This window comes from Moesziomyces antarcticus, assembly GCF_000747765.1.
Source record: "Moesziomyces antarcticus DNA, scaffold: scaffold_v10015, strain JCM 10317, whole genome shotgun sequence".
Lineage (NCBI taxonomy): Eukaryota > Fungi > Basidiomycota > Ustilaginomycetes > Ustilaginales > Ustilaginaceae > Moesziomyces > Moesziomyces antarcticus.
This window is the reverse complement of record NW_014638995.1, coordinates 222,073-235,749: the sequence shown is the minus strand read 5'-3', so window position 1 is coordinate 235,749 and position 13,677 is coordinate 222,073. Positions and strand designations below refer to the sequence as shown.

Below are 13,677 nucleotides of genomic sequence, written 5' to 3'. Positions count from 1 at the left end.
ACATCCACCTTTCCAGATTCGGTATAGGGGCTCGACGCAGGCAGAGCATCGGCGTGCCATGAAGCGCAGCTATCCTTATGCCACCGGCGTGAACGCGCAGGCTCAAGGAAACCAGGTTCCAGCTTACGGTCAGCCTCCACCACCTGCAGGGCCCGCACCCCCGCTTCCCTCGTCGGGACCTTCCCCACCAGCCGCATACTCGAATTATGGGTATGGCTCCGTGGCGCCGGTTCGGCCTCCGCCTTCCAACATGAATGGACCAGGCGCCGCTAGTGCTCACCAGCCCCAGTGGAATCAGCAGTGGAATCAGCAGTGGAGCCAGCAGCAGTGCTATCCCCAACAGTCCGGCGCCGCTGGTCCTTCTGCCGCCGGCCACTATGGCTCTCCTCGACCACCGTCGCAGGCGCAGCAACCCCAACACCCACAGTCTCACCAGCCCACACAGCCGGCTCCGTATCGCTCCATGGCAGGTCCCGCTGCAGCCTCCCCTCCAGCCGTCCAGGCGGCTGGCTACAGCCCCCACCAGCCGCAGCAGCCCATGCATTATCCGTACCAGTCCCAGCCTTCTGCCATGCAGCCCCCCTCTTCGCAGCATCAGCACAATGCTGCAGCTCAGAGCCACGCTTACAGCCCTTCCGTACCCCCACAGCCCAATGCTGGTCCCAACGATGCATCTGCATCGTCGTGGCCGGGGGCTTACGCTCCAGGTGTCCAGCCAGGTCCGCCTAACAAAAAGCCCCGCTACCCGGCTCCTTCTGCATCCGGGCCAGCTCCAGTGCCTCCATATGCACCCGCGGCTGGTGCCATGGGGGGTTACGCTGCCCCTCCTCTGGCTGATCCGGCGTCACAACAGCCATACGGCTGGCAGGCCCAGAACGCCATGCATCCTCCAAACTCCCATCCGCCTTTTCAAGGTCAGCAAGGCCCCTTTGGACCCGCTGCCTATGGCAGCGGAGTCCAGGCTAATGCTGTTGGTCGAGTCGGCCTCCCATCGAACCCTGCTAGAGGAGATAGGGGCTCAAGGGGAGCTGGAGGCAAGGGTGCTTCAGGAAAAGGATCTGTCGGAGGTGCGAACCGTAGTGGCCAGAACAGGAACGGAAATCAGCAGCGTGGCAACCTGCCATTAGGCACACCTGCTCAACGAGCCGGACTGCCAGCCAACCCCATCGCCTCGGCCGGTGGAGCACGCAGTCAGAATGGTCCGACTCCGGCGTGGGGTCCGAACGCTCCTCCAGGAAACATCAGGGGCCCCGCCGGCTCAAGCCCCGCTGCCAACACAGGCAGCGGGGCTCACAACGGGCGCCGTCTTTCCTCTGCCAGCTCCGTACACAGTGACAAGAACACTCGGCGCACAGACGCGTCGGGCGCTTCCGGTACCGGTTCCGTGAGAAAGCCGGGATTCAGCTCGGAAAACATGATCCCCATCAAGGCCGCACGAGGCCCGAACGGCGCTAGGAACAATCCAGCACAGCCTGGCTCCGACGCTTCCGGCTCAAGGGCTGGCAGCGCAGCTCCTCGTCAGCGTGCCCAAAGCTCCAACGCCTTGGACGATGCCGAGGCCGCCGCTGGTGCTTCCACCAAGGACGGCGCAGCTGGAAGCAGCGCCAGCCACAAGAGAGCGCATACCGACTTTCGCATCCTTGGGCTCGAGATCAAGGAGCTCGACTGGTCTTGGTCCAGCCCTCTGGCCGTGCCAAAGGATGCTTCTGCTGAGGTTCCCCACTCGTCGGAGGCCGCGGCGGCCGACGTCTCCCTACGCAGCGAGCCAAACTCACAGACCGACGCTGCCGACGCCTTGGGCGCTGTCGTTCAAGAGGCGACCGCTGCAGCTGCCAATTCGTCTGCTGAGGAGCATCTTGGCGAGGACCAGCAGCCTGCTGACGCGGACAATGGTGATAACGCCGGCCTTGATGACAAAGCTGATGCGACCATGGACGCCGACGCCGACGCTGAGGCTGATGCTGATGCCGACACCGATGCTGATGCTGATGCCGACGCAGACGCAGACGCCGACGTCGATGCTKATGCTGATGCTGATGACGACGCTGACGCCGACGCCGATGCAGATGCAGAAGCAGTTGCGGATGCCGATCTGGACGCGGACGCAGATGCGGACGGTGATGCTGAGGTAGATGCCGAGGCTGATGCTGAGGCTGAGGCTAATGCAGGTGCTGAGCCCATCGCGGACTCTGCCGATCTGGAAGCCCCGAAAGCAGAGCCGAGCGAGGAACCACCCACAAAGCTAGCAGGTGAGGTATCGCAGCCCAGTCCAGCAGCGGCCACATCTGGCCGAAATCGAGCTGTGGCTGCGCTGCGAGAGTCTACCAAGCTCCGCCTTTGCTTTGCTGCCATGCCGGCTGCATCTCACGAGAGCGTTTCGAAGGACAAACCTTTGCAGAGCCAGCAGACAGCCGCGCCTGCAGCGAACGGTCTCGATGAACCGACGGGATCCGAACAAGTCCAAGAGAAGGTCGCGGTGAATGAGCAAGACTCGACTGGCGACGCGCAGGCGGCCGCACCTACGGCGCTTGCAGATGGCGAGAATATGCCAGCCCCGGGCGAGAACGATGTAAAGGAGGTGAAGGACGAGCCGATGGAACAGACTTCTTCGGTGGCTGTCGATGCACCGGCCGACGCGATAACCGCAGAGCAGCCTGCAGCTTCCGAAGCAGCAGCCGCTGTCAAGACAGAAGAGGAGGAGCCAACGAAGGACGCAAGAGACAACGAGGCTACGGAAGAATCTGTACCTGCCAACGATGCGGCAGAAGCGGTCTCGACGGACGGCACTCCCAGAAAGACGCGTCAGGCTGCCGATGCGGCCCCCCAGTCCAAAGGCCCGCCGCAACTCTCGCTGAACCGCATCTTCCTCTCGTTCGCAGCCAACAGAAAGCGGCTGGCGATTGACGCCGAGGCGGTGCGGTCGGTCAAGATCCACCGGTCGGAGCACTGGATCGAGATCCGGCTCCTTGCCGCGCGCGCAGCCAGCCAAGCGGCGCGCAAGAAAGGCGACGAGTATCTGGTGAGCCGCGGCACGCTGCTCGAGAAACGCGACAAGGGGCAGGACAACTACACTGCGCTGACGCGGGGCGAGATTGCGGCGGCGTGGGAGAGCGCTGGGCCAAGCGCTGAGGCGAGCAGCGGCGCAGACGACGGAGGGCACCTAGAGCTTCCGCCTTTCTTCCGGCTCGGCGACGAGGCGGATGCGGGCGCGGAGCTGACGCTGCTCGTGCATCTTGATCCGTCGGCGCCGCTGCCAGAGCCGGCGTGGCTGCGCAAGAACGAGGTGGATGATCTGCTGGCGAACCTGCAGCAGCGTTCGGGCGGCGTGGAAGCCGCGCAGCACGTGTGGTTTGGCAAGGTGGAGGTGGTGGATCCGGATCCGCCGCCGTCGATGACGACGGTGCTGTACGAGTGGGTCAAAGAGTCGTTGATCGGAAGCCAGAAAGAGCGACGCAAGTTTGTCGACGATCTGCTGCGCAATCGCCCACGCCCCGCGCTGGTGGAGGTCAAGAAGGAGGAAGTCGAGCCCGCTGTAGGAGTCAAGACGGAGCAGGGTGCGACCGAGGTGGAGATGGATAGCGAGCGGGATGCGCGCGTGGCACGCGCGTATGTCGAGATGGTTCTGCGGCTGCTCAAGGGCGAGCGTGCTGGTGTCAGCGCGGGCTCGGGCGAGGGTCTTGCGGACGTGCTGGGACAGGCTACGCTGACGAGCAGCACGACGTGGCCGGGGCTGGTGATGCTGGCGCTGCTGCAGCTGCCGCTCGACGCGGGCGTGGCGCCGGCACACGTGCGTGCCGCGATCGATGCGCGTCTCATGCAGATCCCGCACGCCACCCTCATCCGAGCCATCGATCTGACTTGGAAGGACACCGTCGAGGCCGAGAGGAAGACCGCCCCGCAACCGGCCGGTAGCCAGCAACAGCAGCAGCAGCAGCAGCAGCAGCAGCAGCAGCAGCAGCATGGAAGACATCGACACCATGCGCACGGTCGGAACCGGTCGGGCCATGGCGCGCACAAACGCAAGCGCAACTAGATGTGGAATTGCGATTCATCAGACGAATGAACACCCAGTGTGGCGATGAAACATCAGCCGGTTGAGCGACCATGTGTGCGTGTGGCAGTGAAAAGCTCATTGGAACTGAAGCGGGGGAGGGAAGGATGTGTGGCGACGCGATACCATTTGCGGATGAGGTGTGCTTTTTACGGGATGCGCACCGAGAATCTGTTTGGATGCTGGATGATTTGCTGTGGTTGAGTTGGGGATTCGCATGAAGCAGCGCGGAGGAATCATCGGCGCTTGCATCAAGCCCGAGCTTCTCAAAGCATCGATTTGGCGGTGGAAGACAGCGTTCTCTCGCGCGTGGGGACAGATGCATGCTGAGACGTCGAGAAATGCCCGAAATCGAGCAGGCAGGGTGGTGTTTGTTCGGCTTATGATCTGGAAGATATGCAGTACCCCACGCGAGTGGTGTGTTGGCAGCCAGGGCTTGGAGCATTCTCGAGCAACGATGCTCACAAGAGCTTTTTGGCATGTGGATGATTCTAGCGCCGCATGCATTGTACGTGCACCGCTCCCGCACGATGCAATGCGATAAGAGCTTGTGCTAATCGCTAGCGCGTTACGATTTCAGCATGCCAGGTCGGTAAACTTTCGAAACATCCTTGCTCATGAGAGAAGCTGCTCGCGCGAACGACAAGCACCTCTAGCTGGGGCAGAGCGAACTTCGGACTTGTGATGCTGGTAGCATGTTTTAAAAAAAAGCGATTGAGCGCTTGAGAAGGTGCATCTGCATTGGATGGGTTAGAGGGAGTTGTTGAGGTTAAGCTGTGCGGGAGAAAGGTTTGCAGGCTGCCATTGATTGAGAGATTGACCACCCACTACTGCCTGTGCAACAACTTCATCCGATCGTACCGTCCAAGCATTCTTCGAAGACCGATCGCTATTCGAGCGGGCACTGTCGAAAACTGGGCATTGACATTCTTGTCGATCGCAAGAGCAGGATTCACATTGAACGCTCGTGGCCCTGCTTCTACCATAGCTCTGCGAATCCAGCACCCTCGCTTGGTCGAACCATTCTTCAAGGCCAATCGCCAGCCGAGCTACGATTCGAGCATACAGTGCACGTCGGGTGGCGCCGCCTCGACTTCGGAAGCCAGCCCGCCCACCGTGCGTTTACAGTCGAACGACATTTCGAAAAGATCAATCGCTATTCCGAGCGAGCCCTGTGCAAAAAGCCAGCATGCAGTGGCTCGAGGCACAGAGCTTCTTGTTGGTAGCAACACACAGTCGACCCGCGTTTCCAAAAGGCCAATCACTGTTCCAGCGGGGCGCCGTTGCGATACAAATGTCCACTTCTGGGTTCCACGTCCAGCCATAGAGCTGCTTGTTGATCAAACGCACGCCGGTATTGAGCTGCGCCTCGAGCGAGGTCTTTGAGTCCACACCGTACAAGACGATCTTCAAAGGCCAATCGCTATTCCGAACCTTCTCTGTGCGCAAAAAAACTAGTATACAAAGGCATCAGGCGTAGGAACTTGTTGTTGATCAAATGGACGAGCCGATTGGACGTTGACGCACACCGCGGCGCGAGCTGTGAGACCAGCCCATCCGGACAGTCGAACCACTCTCCAAGGACAAACGCTTTTTTTCCAGGTGGGGCGCTACGATCCAAGCTAATCGAGTCTGTGCATGCAACTTGTTGTTGCTAGGCAACGCGCAGCTTGACGTCGACCTAGTAACTCTGCACCACGCCACCCATCTCGCAATCGACGCATTCTTCGACGCCCAATTGCGTTTCCGAGCGTGCCGTGCTACAACAACAGTACAAAAAAGCGTCCACGTTGGCGTCCATGTCCTAGGCGCACATCTTCCTGTTGATCAACTGCCGAGGTTGGGACGTTGATGCACGCCATGGCAGCACCTCTACTGAGCACTGAAAATCAACCTCTCCAGTCGAGTAATACTTGCCAAGGGCGGGTGAAGATGAAGCCTACTTCTTCCACCAGACGTCGGCCGCATACGGTCTCGTTGCAAGCCTCCGCCGCGGCGATATACTCGTCACGGGCTGTGGAGGTGGCACTTGCCGAACCAGCCGAAAGCCATGTTGAGCATGGTGTAGACTTTCGAGGTGACAGTGTCCCCATACGCCCCGCCTAGACCCAAAGACCTTGTCGGTCGCAATGACCAGGATTACAACAGTAACACCATCCTCGAGCTCTTCAGCAAATCCACCCCGCAAAAACCATTCCGAGGGCTTGTGAAAGGCCAATCGCTATTCCGAGCGGGCCCGCTACTTTACTACAATACAAAAACAGTCCACGTCTGGCTTCCACATTCTAGGCATAGAACTTCTTGTTGATGAGGTGGACGAGCAGGTTGACGTTGACTTGCGCCGTCCCATCCAGCACCGCCAGACTCGTGGCGTTGTTGAACTGCGCCTCTAGCAGGTCTTCGATCCTCAAATCCGAGGCCACCCCCGCGTGTGGGCCATTGACAACATCGATGGTAAACACCCCCGCCTGATCCGACGAAATCGTCAAACTAACCTCCCCCCCACCGCCCGCTGCTGCATCCGTGGCGGGGGTCTTCGCGACGCCATCGATGGAAACAAGCACGCCCTTTTCGAGCAGCTTCGCAGCCGAGTACTTGTACGAGCCGAACTTGGGCACCTTGCCACCGTTCTGCTTGAGACTGCGCAGGTGGAAGTACTGCTGTGAAAACGGCAGCACAAACCTCTTCTTCCCCTTTCTGCCCTGCATCGTCTGCATCGATGCGTCGATGTAGCTGTGGTACGAGTGGATCTGCTCTTCCAGGTACGACTTCTTCTCCCCCAGCGTCTTGAGCGTCGCATGCATGGCTTGCTTCTCGTTATACCGCTGGATCCGCTTTCGGTGCTTGTTCCGAATGTCAATCGCAATGGCGTTCAGCATGTCTTGGTACTTGTTCGCCCGAGACACTTTGCCGAGCTGCTCGAGCTGAAGCATGTTTTCGAGCGTGCGCGCCTTGAGCTCGGCGAAACTCAACCGGCGCACATCCTCCAACCTCCCCCCTGCCGCACCTCCGTACAGCGGAATGCCAGGAGGTCGCTGCCCGCGCTGCCGCTGTCGCTCAGCGGCGACCTCGAGCGAGACAATCTCCTCCCACTGCAGCTCCTCCTTATCCGTCACGGGTGCGACAAAGACATCCACCAGCGTCTTGCCCGACTGCACCTTGAGCAGCGACAACACCAAGCGCTTGGTCTCGACAAACAGAGCTTTCGTCTCCGCCTCCGGGTCTTGCAATGTCGCCATGCGCGAGACGAGCTCAAAGGTGATCTCGCTATCGCGCGCCGAGTTGAGCTCCTGCGTATTCGACACGGGCGCCGCACCCAGCTCGCCGAGGATGACGCGCAGCGGATCGTCCGCATGCGGCGCCAGATGCTCCAGCTGCTGCGTGAGCAGCACGTGCATCGAGTAGATCTCGTTGGGCGAAATGTAGATCACCGGCTTCTGCTGCACGGTATGGTCGAGGAACTCGTCGGCGCTAAACTGCATCTCGGCGTCGGCACAGTCGATGACCGCATGCAGCCACTTTGTAAACCGCTCGGCCGCATGCGAGACGTACTCGTTCAGCGGCTGCAGGTACGGATTGTCGTCCGAAAACAGCCGCCCCACGGCGATCTGCGTGAGCATCTTGGACACCTCGGCCAGATTCTTGCGCTGCACCGGCCCGACGATCGTGTCGACCACGTCGTAGCCCTCGGGCGCCACAATGGCCGGGTTGAGGTAGCGGTAGTACACCAGGTGGCCGACGACCTTGATCAGCGCCTCCTCGGGCTCGGCGGGGAACTTGGCCTGCAGCGCACGGAACACCTCGCGCGCAATGTAGCGCACGCCATACGGCATCTTGCGCGTCGACGCGACGATCGCCGAGAGGAACGCCTCGGTGGTGGCACGCAGCGACTGCAAGTGACGAATAAAGATGGTGCGCGCCATGGGGTCGGCGAGCGCATCGTTGAACGCCACCTCGAGCGGCCGGCGCGACGGCTGGCCCGTCTCCATCTCCTCCTGGTTGATCGTCGCGCGGTAGATCGCGCACGGGTCCGTCTCGAGATCCAGGCCGTCCTGCTGCATAATGTCGTGCACCAGCGGCGACAGCACGTCCTGCAGATACTTGCGCTCGCGCGTGCCGCGATTATACTGCGCCACGAGCTTGATGAATTGCGCATTGCCGCGGATAAAGTCCTGCACGGTCGAGACCAGGCTGAGCTCCTCGTCGATGCAGCGCTGGAAGAGCTTGAGCAGCAGGAACTCCTCGCGTGCCTTCTGCGCGTATCCGAACAGCGTGAGCACGATCTTTTCGACTTGGCGCTTGTCGCGGTCCGCCATGTCGATCTTGCCGACGCGCGCAAACAGGCGCGCGAGGTACTCGGGCCGCGTCTGGAGCGCATAGAAGAGCTCCTGGTACAGCTCAAACTTGCGTCGCGAGGCGCGGTCGAGCGCATGGTCGGCAAAGGGGTCGTTGGCAGCCACGAGCACCGAGTTGCGCTTTTGCACCGCCGCCGCCGCATCGCGCTGGCCGAGCAGGCCGCGTTCGTTCTTGGCCTTTATCAATTCCTCGATGCCGATCTTGTTCTTGACGAGCAGTGCGATCTTGGTGTCGAGCTCCGAGACGTCCGACTCGAGCGTGCGCGACTCGCGGATGGCCTGGACGACGAGCTTGCGCAGCCGCTCGACCTCGATCTCGTCTTCAAAGTCGGCGTCCGAGTCGTTGAGGAGGTGGCCAAAGTTCTTGATGGTGGCGACGGGCACGTTCTTGCCCATGGTGAGCGAGCGGTACTGCTCGCCCTGCTGGCGGCCGCGGAAGAGGCTCTGGATCTTGACGACCTTGTCCATGTGGTCGTGGTAGTGGCGGAGGCGCGCAAAGAATTGGCGGCGGCCGAGCGTGCCGCGGATGAGCGACTGGAGGTGGACGGCGACGGGCTCGCTCTGGACGAGGTGGTTGCGCCACCAGACGTAGTCCTGGCGTGCGATCATGCCGCGGATGGCGGCCTGGATGCCGACGACGTCCGGGGTGACAAAGTCGAGCTGCTTCTTCTGCTCCTGGTGCTTGCGACGCGCGAGGGCGGCGCGCGCAAACGACTGGAGCCCGCCGACGGCCGCCTTGACCTCGACCTTTTGGAGTGCGGAACGCATGCGGACGTGGTCCTTGCGTGCGAGCACGCCGCGGATCTGCGCCTGCACCTGTGTGATGGCGTGGTTGGAGCGGCGCAGACCCTGGATGGTGGCGAGCAGCTTCTGTTGGGCGAGCGCCGAGCGACATGCGGCCTGGAGCTTGATGACGTCTTCGGTGGAGTCGGCGAGGCGGTAGATGAGGTCTTCGTACGCGCGACGTGCGAGGCGGCCGCGGACGTGCGCCTGCAGACCGACGACGCCGGTCTCGTGCTTGTCGAGCGCCTTGATGCTGGCAAAGAAGTGGCGTCGGTAGAGCGCGCCACGTGCGCACGCCTGGAAGTGCTCGATGGCGCGCGCATTGTTGGCACCATGCACGCGCTTGACGCGCTCGACGTGGGTCTGGCGCGCGAGCTTGGCGCGCACGGCTGCCTGGAGGCCGACAAAGGTGCGCGTGCTGGTGTGTAGTGCGGCGTGCTTGCGGTGGTACTGACGACGGGCGAGCAAGCCGCGCACCTGTGCCTGAAGCATGGGTGCCCAGCGCGAGACGATGCGATCCTCCTCGGCGCGGCGTTGGCGCTCCGCCTCGGCGGCCGCAGCGGCAGCGGCCCTGGCTTCCTCTTCCTTGCGGCGAAGGATCTCGGCCTGGACGCGATCTGCAAAGCGCATACGAGCGACAAAGGCGCGCGCTGCGGTCTGGAGCGCCAAGACCGAATCGATGTTCTCTCTGAGCTTGCGATCGATGCGTTCCTGCTCGGACTCTGGCTCTGGTTCGGGCTCGATGTTCATCTCCTTTGCGAGCGCCTTGCCGACGGCGCCAAAGGAGGGCATGGCGACGCCCGAGGCGTCGAGGCCCTTCTGAGTCTTTTGGAGCTGGTCGTCTGTGAATTCGAGCTTGCCGATGAGATTGCCGACCTTGAGCGCCCTGCCCTGGCGAGCGAGGACGTGGCTGAGTGCGTGGATGCAGTAGACGACCTTGGGGAAGTTTTTCTTTTCGTAGAGGTCGGTGAGCTCGAACTGGAAAAAGTGCGGGAGGCCAACTTGGTTGATGAAGCTGAAAAAGTAGTTGATGTTGTCCGTGTGGCGGTACTGGAGCTTGGGGTGGACAAAGATGCGCGGGACGCAGTTGGGCTCAAAGGTCTTTGCGAGCTTGGCGAGGAAGATGCCGTCGCGCATTTCGTTTTCCATTTCGACGACGTGGCCGAGGTCTTCGCCGACGTGGAGCTCCATCCATTCCTTGGCCTCGCCGCAGTGGCAGAGGTACTCGTAGGCCTGGAGGAGGTGGCGCTGGGTGTCCATCCACTTGCTCGAGCTGGTGAGGGGGAGGGTGGAGGTGGTGGCCGAGGGGCGGCCGAGCGCCATGGTGCCGGGACCGTCTGCGCGCGCGAGACGGATGCGACCGTGGAGGCCGGCGACGTCTTCTGCGCCGGTGGTGATGCCGGGGAGGACGATTTCGCCCTCCTGGTCCTCGCTCTCCATGCGACCGGGGCGACCGGGTTTGTGCCAGCCCTCGTCGATGGTAGGCTCGAGGTTGAGCGAGTTGAGCGAGTTTGCGAGTGGCGAGGCATTGGCGTCGATGCTGTGGGTTCGCTGGCCCCTTGCGCGGCCTACAGTCATGCGGGTGTGTCCGTGCTGGTCGCCGAGGGCGGAGAGGTCGTCGGTCTTTTGGGTGAAGTTCTTGATCATCTTGAGAGCGCCGACGCTGGAGCGCTTGAGGTCCTTGACGCCTCCGAGGTGGAGCTGGGAGGGAGCGTGGGGAGCGGCGCTACCGCTGGTGCCGAGTGCGCCGTGGCTCCAGAAGCTGCCTTGTGTGGGAGTGGAGGGCGAGTTGATCCAGGAGGCGTCGTCCTTCTTGGGCGACGAGAGGGGCGAGTCGCGGCTGCGCTCTTTGGTCGGGGAGACGGCGCGATCGTAGGGATCCTTTGTGGGCGAGTAAGGACGGGCAGCGCGACCGACGGTGGCCGAGTTGAAGAGGTTGTCGCGCGGTGCGGGAGGCATGGAGACGGGACGACCAGTGGCGGCGCGCGATGCGGCTGGGAAGGTGGCCTTGCTGAAGGTGGCGGCGGATGCTGGCGAAGTGGTCGTTGCGAGGGAAGAAGGATTGGAGCCGGAGCTGGAGATGCTGCCGTTGGAGCCAAAGTGTGCGGAGGATGCGGTGGTGGGCGATGCGCTTGCGGCCGCCGCTGCTGCTGCGCGTAGTTCTGCTGCGCGCTGCGGATCGAGCGAAGCGGTGTGACGGTGAGGGGCGGGGAAGCGACGGACTGATCCAGAGTGCTGGAGCGGCGTTGCGGCTGGGATGCGCTGTGTACTGTCGATGGGCGAGGCGAGCGAAAAGGTGCTGCTGCGCGATGCGGAGCGCTCGAGGTACTTGGACTGGTAGGCAAAGGGGCTGTTGCGTGCGTTGGGGCTGGCAGCCGGGAGCGCCGGCTTGGAATGCTGATCCATCATGGCTGTGTGTCGTTATGGGTCGTGCATACAGTAGAAGTTGGACGCTCGTGTGTGCGATGTGTGAATCGTAAGTGGTGATGACGGAGCGAGGGTGTATGCGTGCGCTGCGTTGACGTTGAAGGACGGTGGGTGCGTGTTGACGCTTGACCGGGTTGATGGTGGTGGGCGAATTGAAAGATAGCGATCGACTCAGCTTTGGTTGCGAGGGTGGAGGAGGAGGAGGTGCCCAGCGCTGCACGGCAAGTGGACTGCAGGGTTGCGGCGGAGGCTATGCAGAAGAGCGCCTTCTCTCAGCGCGCCCCAAAGTCCAAAAGTGGAAAAATTAAAGGGGCGCGTTTGAATTGGTGTTGTTCTCGGGCGCTGTATTTGGCGGGCGAGCCGTTTGTATTGGCCACACGCGGCTCAGGGGCTCTCTTTGATGCTATTTCATCGCGCCCACCCCTCTCTTCACTTGTGCCCCTCAAGCACTGCCCTCGCCGTCGTCATCGACGCCACTCTCCATCTCCATCTCCAACCCTCGCTGTGTACGTGACCTAGCTGCACGACAGTCCACTCTGACCTTCGAAGTGTGATGTGACCGGCAGAGTGGACGCCGCTGTGAGCTGGGGTTGTTGCGCGTGTTGGAATCCGGCTTGGATTCGCGTGCGGGCGCGTCACGTGCGCTCGCCTCCCAACTTGCCTATTCGAGCCGGCTTTCACGCCGCCAGAGCTCCAAAATCCCCTCCCCTGCACGCACTCTTTTTGTGCATGGACTTGTGCGAATAGATCGATTGACCATAGATTCAGTTTCGGCGACTGCTACATGATGGTGCACTCCTCGTTGCCACCTGCACCGCCGAATCCAGGCAGGCTCTCGAGTTCCGCCGGCATATCGCCCACGATCTCCTTGGGCGGCGAGCCGCAGTCCTGCATCTGGTTCATGAGCTCCTGCACCCTCGCTGCCATCTGGGCATCCTTGGCATCGTACTTCGGATCGTCGAATACGGCGACGATCTGCGTGATGTACGCGAACTGCTGCTCGTAGCGCTTTCGATCGTCGGCCGAGATGTCGCGCGAGTCGGAGCCGGCGAGGTAAGCGGGGTACTTGTCGCGCAGCTCCTTGAGCGGCTCGTAGAGGATCTCGCGCGACATGAGCTCGTCCATCATGCCCTCGAGCATCTTGGTCAGCTCCGGATTGTCCATCGCCCCTTCGAGCCCGGACAAATCACCCGATCCACCGAGCGCGGCGAGCAGCTTGGCCATCTCTTCGCCTTCAGCTCCCGACAGGCCCGCGAATGGGTTGTCTGCGGCAGCGGAGGACGAGGTTGCAGACGCATCGCTCTCTTTCAGCTTGGCCATCGTCGCCGCGATTGCATCGTTGAAGTTCGCCGGCTTCGATCCAGAGGCACCGCCGGCAGCTGGGGCTGACGACGATCCGGGGGCGGTGGAGGTGGAAGCAGTCGTGGGGCCACCGCCGAATCCGGCCATCATGGCTTCAAACTGACGCATGAGCTCCTCCTCGTTGAACTCGGCCGCCGCACCCGCCTCACGAGCCGCTGCACCCTCGCCACCACCCATGAGCGCTTCGCCATTGGCATTCGCCTGGCCACCCAGCTCCTTCATCAGCGCCTGCATACCCTCGGCGAGCTCCTTGGCGAAATCCTGCGACACCACATCCTCCCCCGCCTCTCCTCCCGACACCTTGCTCTCCGCTGCATCCTCCACCTGTGGCTTGGACTGGGCTTTCGGCGCCTCTCCAGCAGCACCAGCGGCGGCGGCTTGTGTCGATCCAGAAGGCGCGTTAAACTCGTCCAGCACGTCTATTCACGCAACAACACTGTCAGCGGATGTCCACCTTGCCAACGCAATTCCGGGCAAAACACTCACCATCGAGGTCGTCGAGATCGTCCACGTCGTCTACATTGGCGGACGGTGCTGGTGGTGGAGCTGTGGTGGCAGCTGTGCTTTGTGCGTTGGTGTTGGACATGGTCGGCGATCGCGAGTGGTGTGCGGTGTGGAAGAGGGAAGGCAAAAAGCGAGTCCGATACGCGGCGATGTGTGGGGAACCCGAGACAGCCGGTCACTTTCAACAGCCGGAGC

The 13,677-nt window shown here is 62.0% G+C and overlaps 4 protein-coding genes across 4 annotated transcripts; 1 reads left to right on the top strand and 3 right to left on the bottom strand.

The window, feature by feature from the left end:
* Positions 1–58: 58 nt before the first annotated feature.
* PAN0_015d5115 (uncharacterized protein) lies at positions 59–4,033 on the top strand (the record flags this gene model as incomplete). Its single annotated transcript, XM_014799425.1, has 1 exon — positions 59–4,033. The coding sequence occupies one exon, from the start codon at positions 59–61 to the stop codon at positions 4,031–4,033; it is 3,975 nt and encodes a 1,324-aa protein (XP_014654911.1).
* Positions 4,034–4,801: 768 nt separating this feature from the next.
* Positions 4,802–5,608, bottom strand: PAN0_015c5114 (uncharacterized protein; the record flags this gene model as incomplete). Its single annotated transcript, XM_014799424.1, has 4 exons — positions 4,802–4,965; positions 5,118–5,223; positions 5,354–5,490; positions 5,575–5,608. 4 exons carry the CDS (start codon positions 5,606–5,608, stop codon positions 4,802–4,804), a joined length of 441 nt encoding a protein of 146 aa, XP_014654910.1.
* A 728-nt stretch (positions 5,609–6,336) lies between these two features.
* Positions 6,337–11,598, bottom strand: PAN0_015c5113 (Ras GTPase-activating protein; the record flags this gene model as incomplete). The annotated part of the gene is made up of 1 exon (XM_014799423.1): positions 6,337–11,598. The coding sequence occupies one exon, from the start codon at positions 11,596–11,598 to the stop codon at positions 6,337–6,339; it is 5,262 nt and encodes a 1,753-aa protein (XP_014654909.1).
* Positions 11,599–12,396: 798 nt separating this feature from the next.
* On the bottom strand, positions 12,397–13,564 carry PAN0_015c5112 (pex19-domain-containing protein; the record flags this gene model as incomplete). Its single annotated transcript, XM_014799422.1, has 2 exons — positions 12,397–13,397; positions 13,465–13,564. The coding sequence occupies 2 exons, from the start codon at positions 13,562–13,564 to the stop codon at positions 12,397–12,399; spliced, it is 1,101 nt and encodes a 366-aa protein (XP_014654908.1).
* Positions 13,565–13,677: the final 113 nt, after the last annotated feature.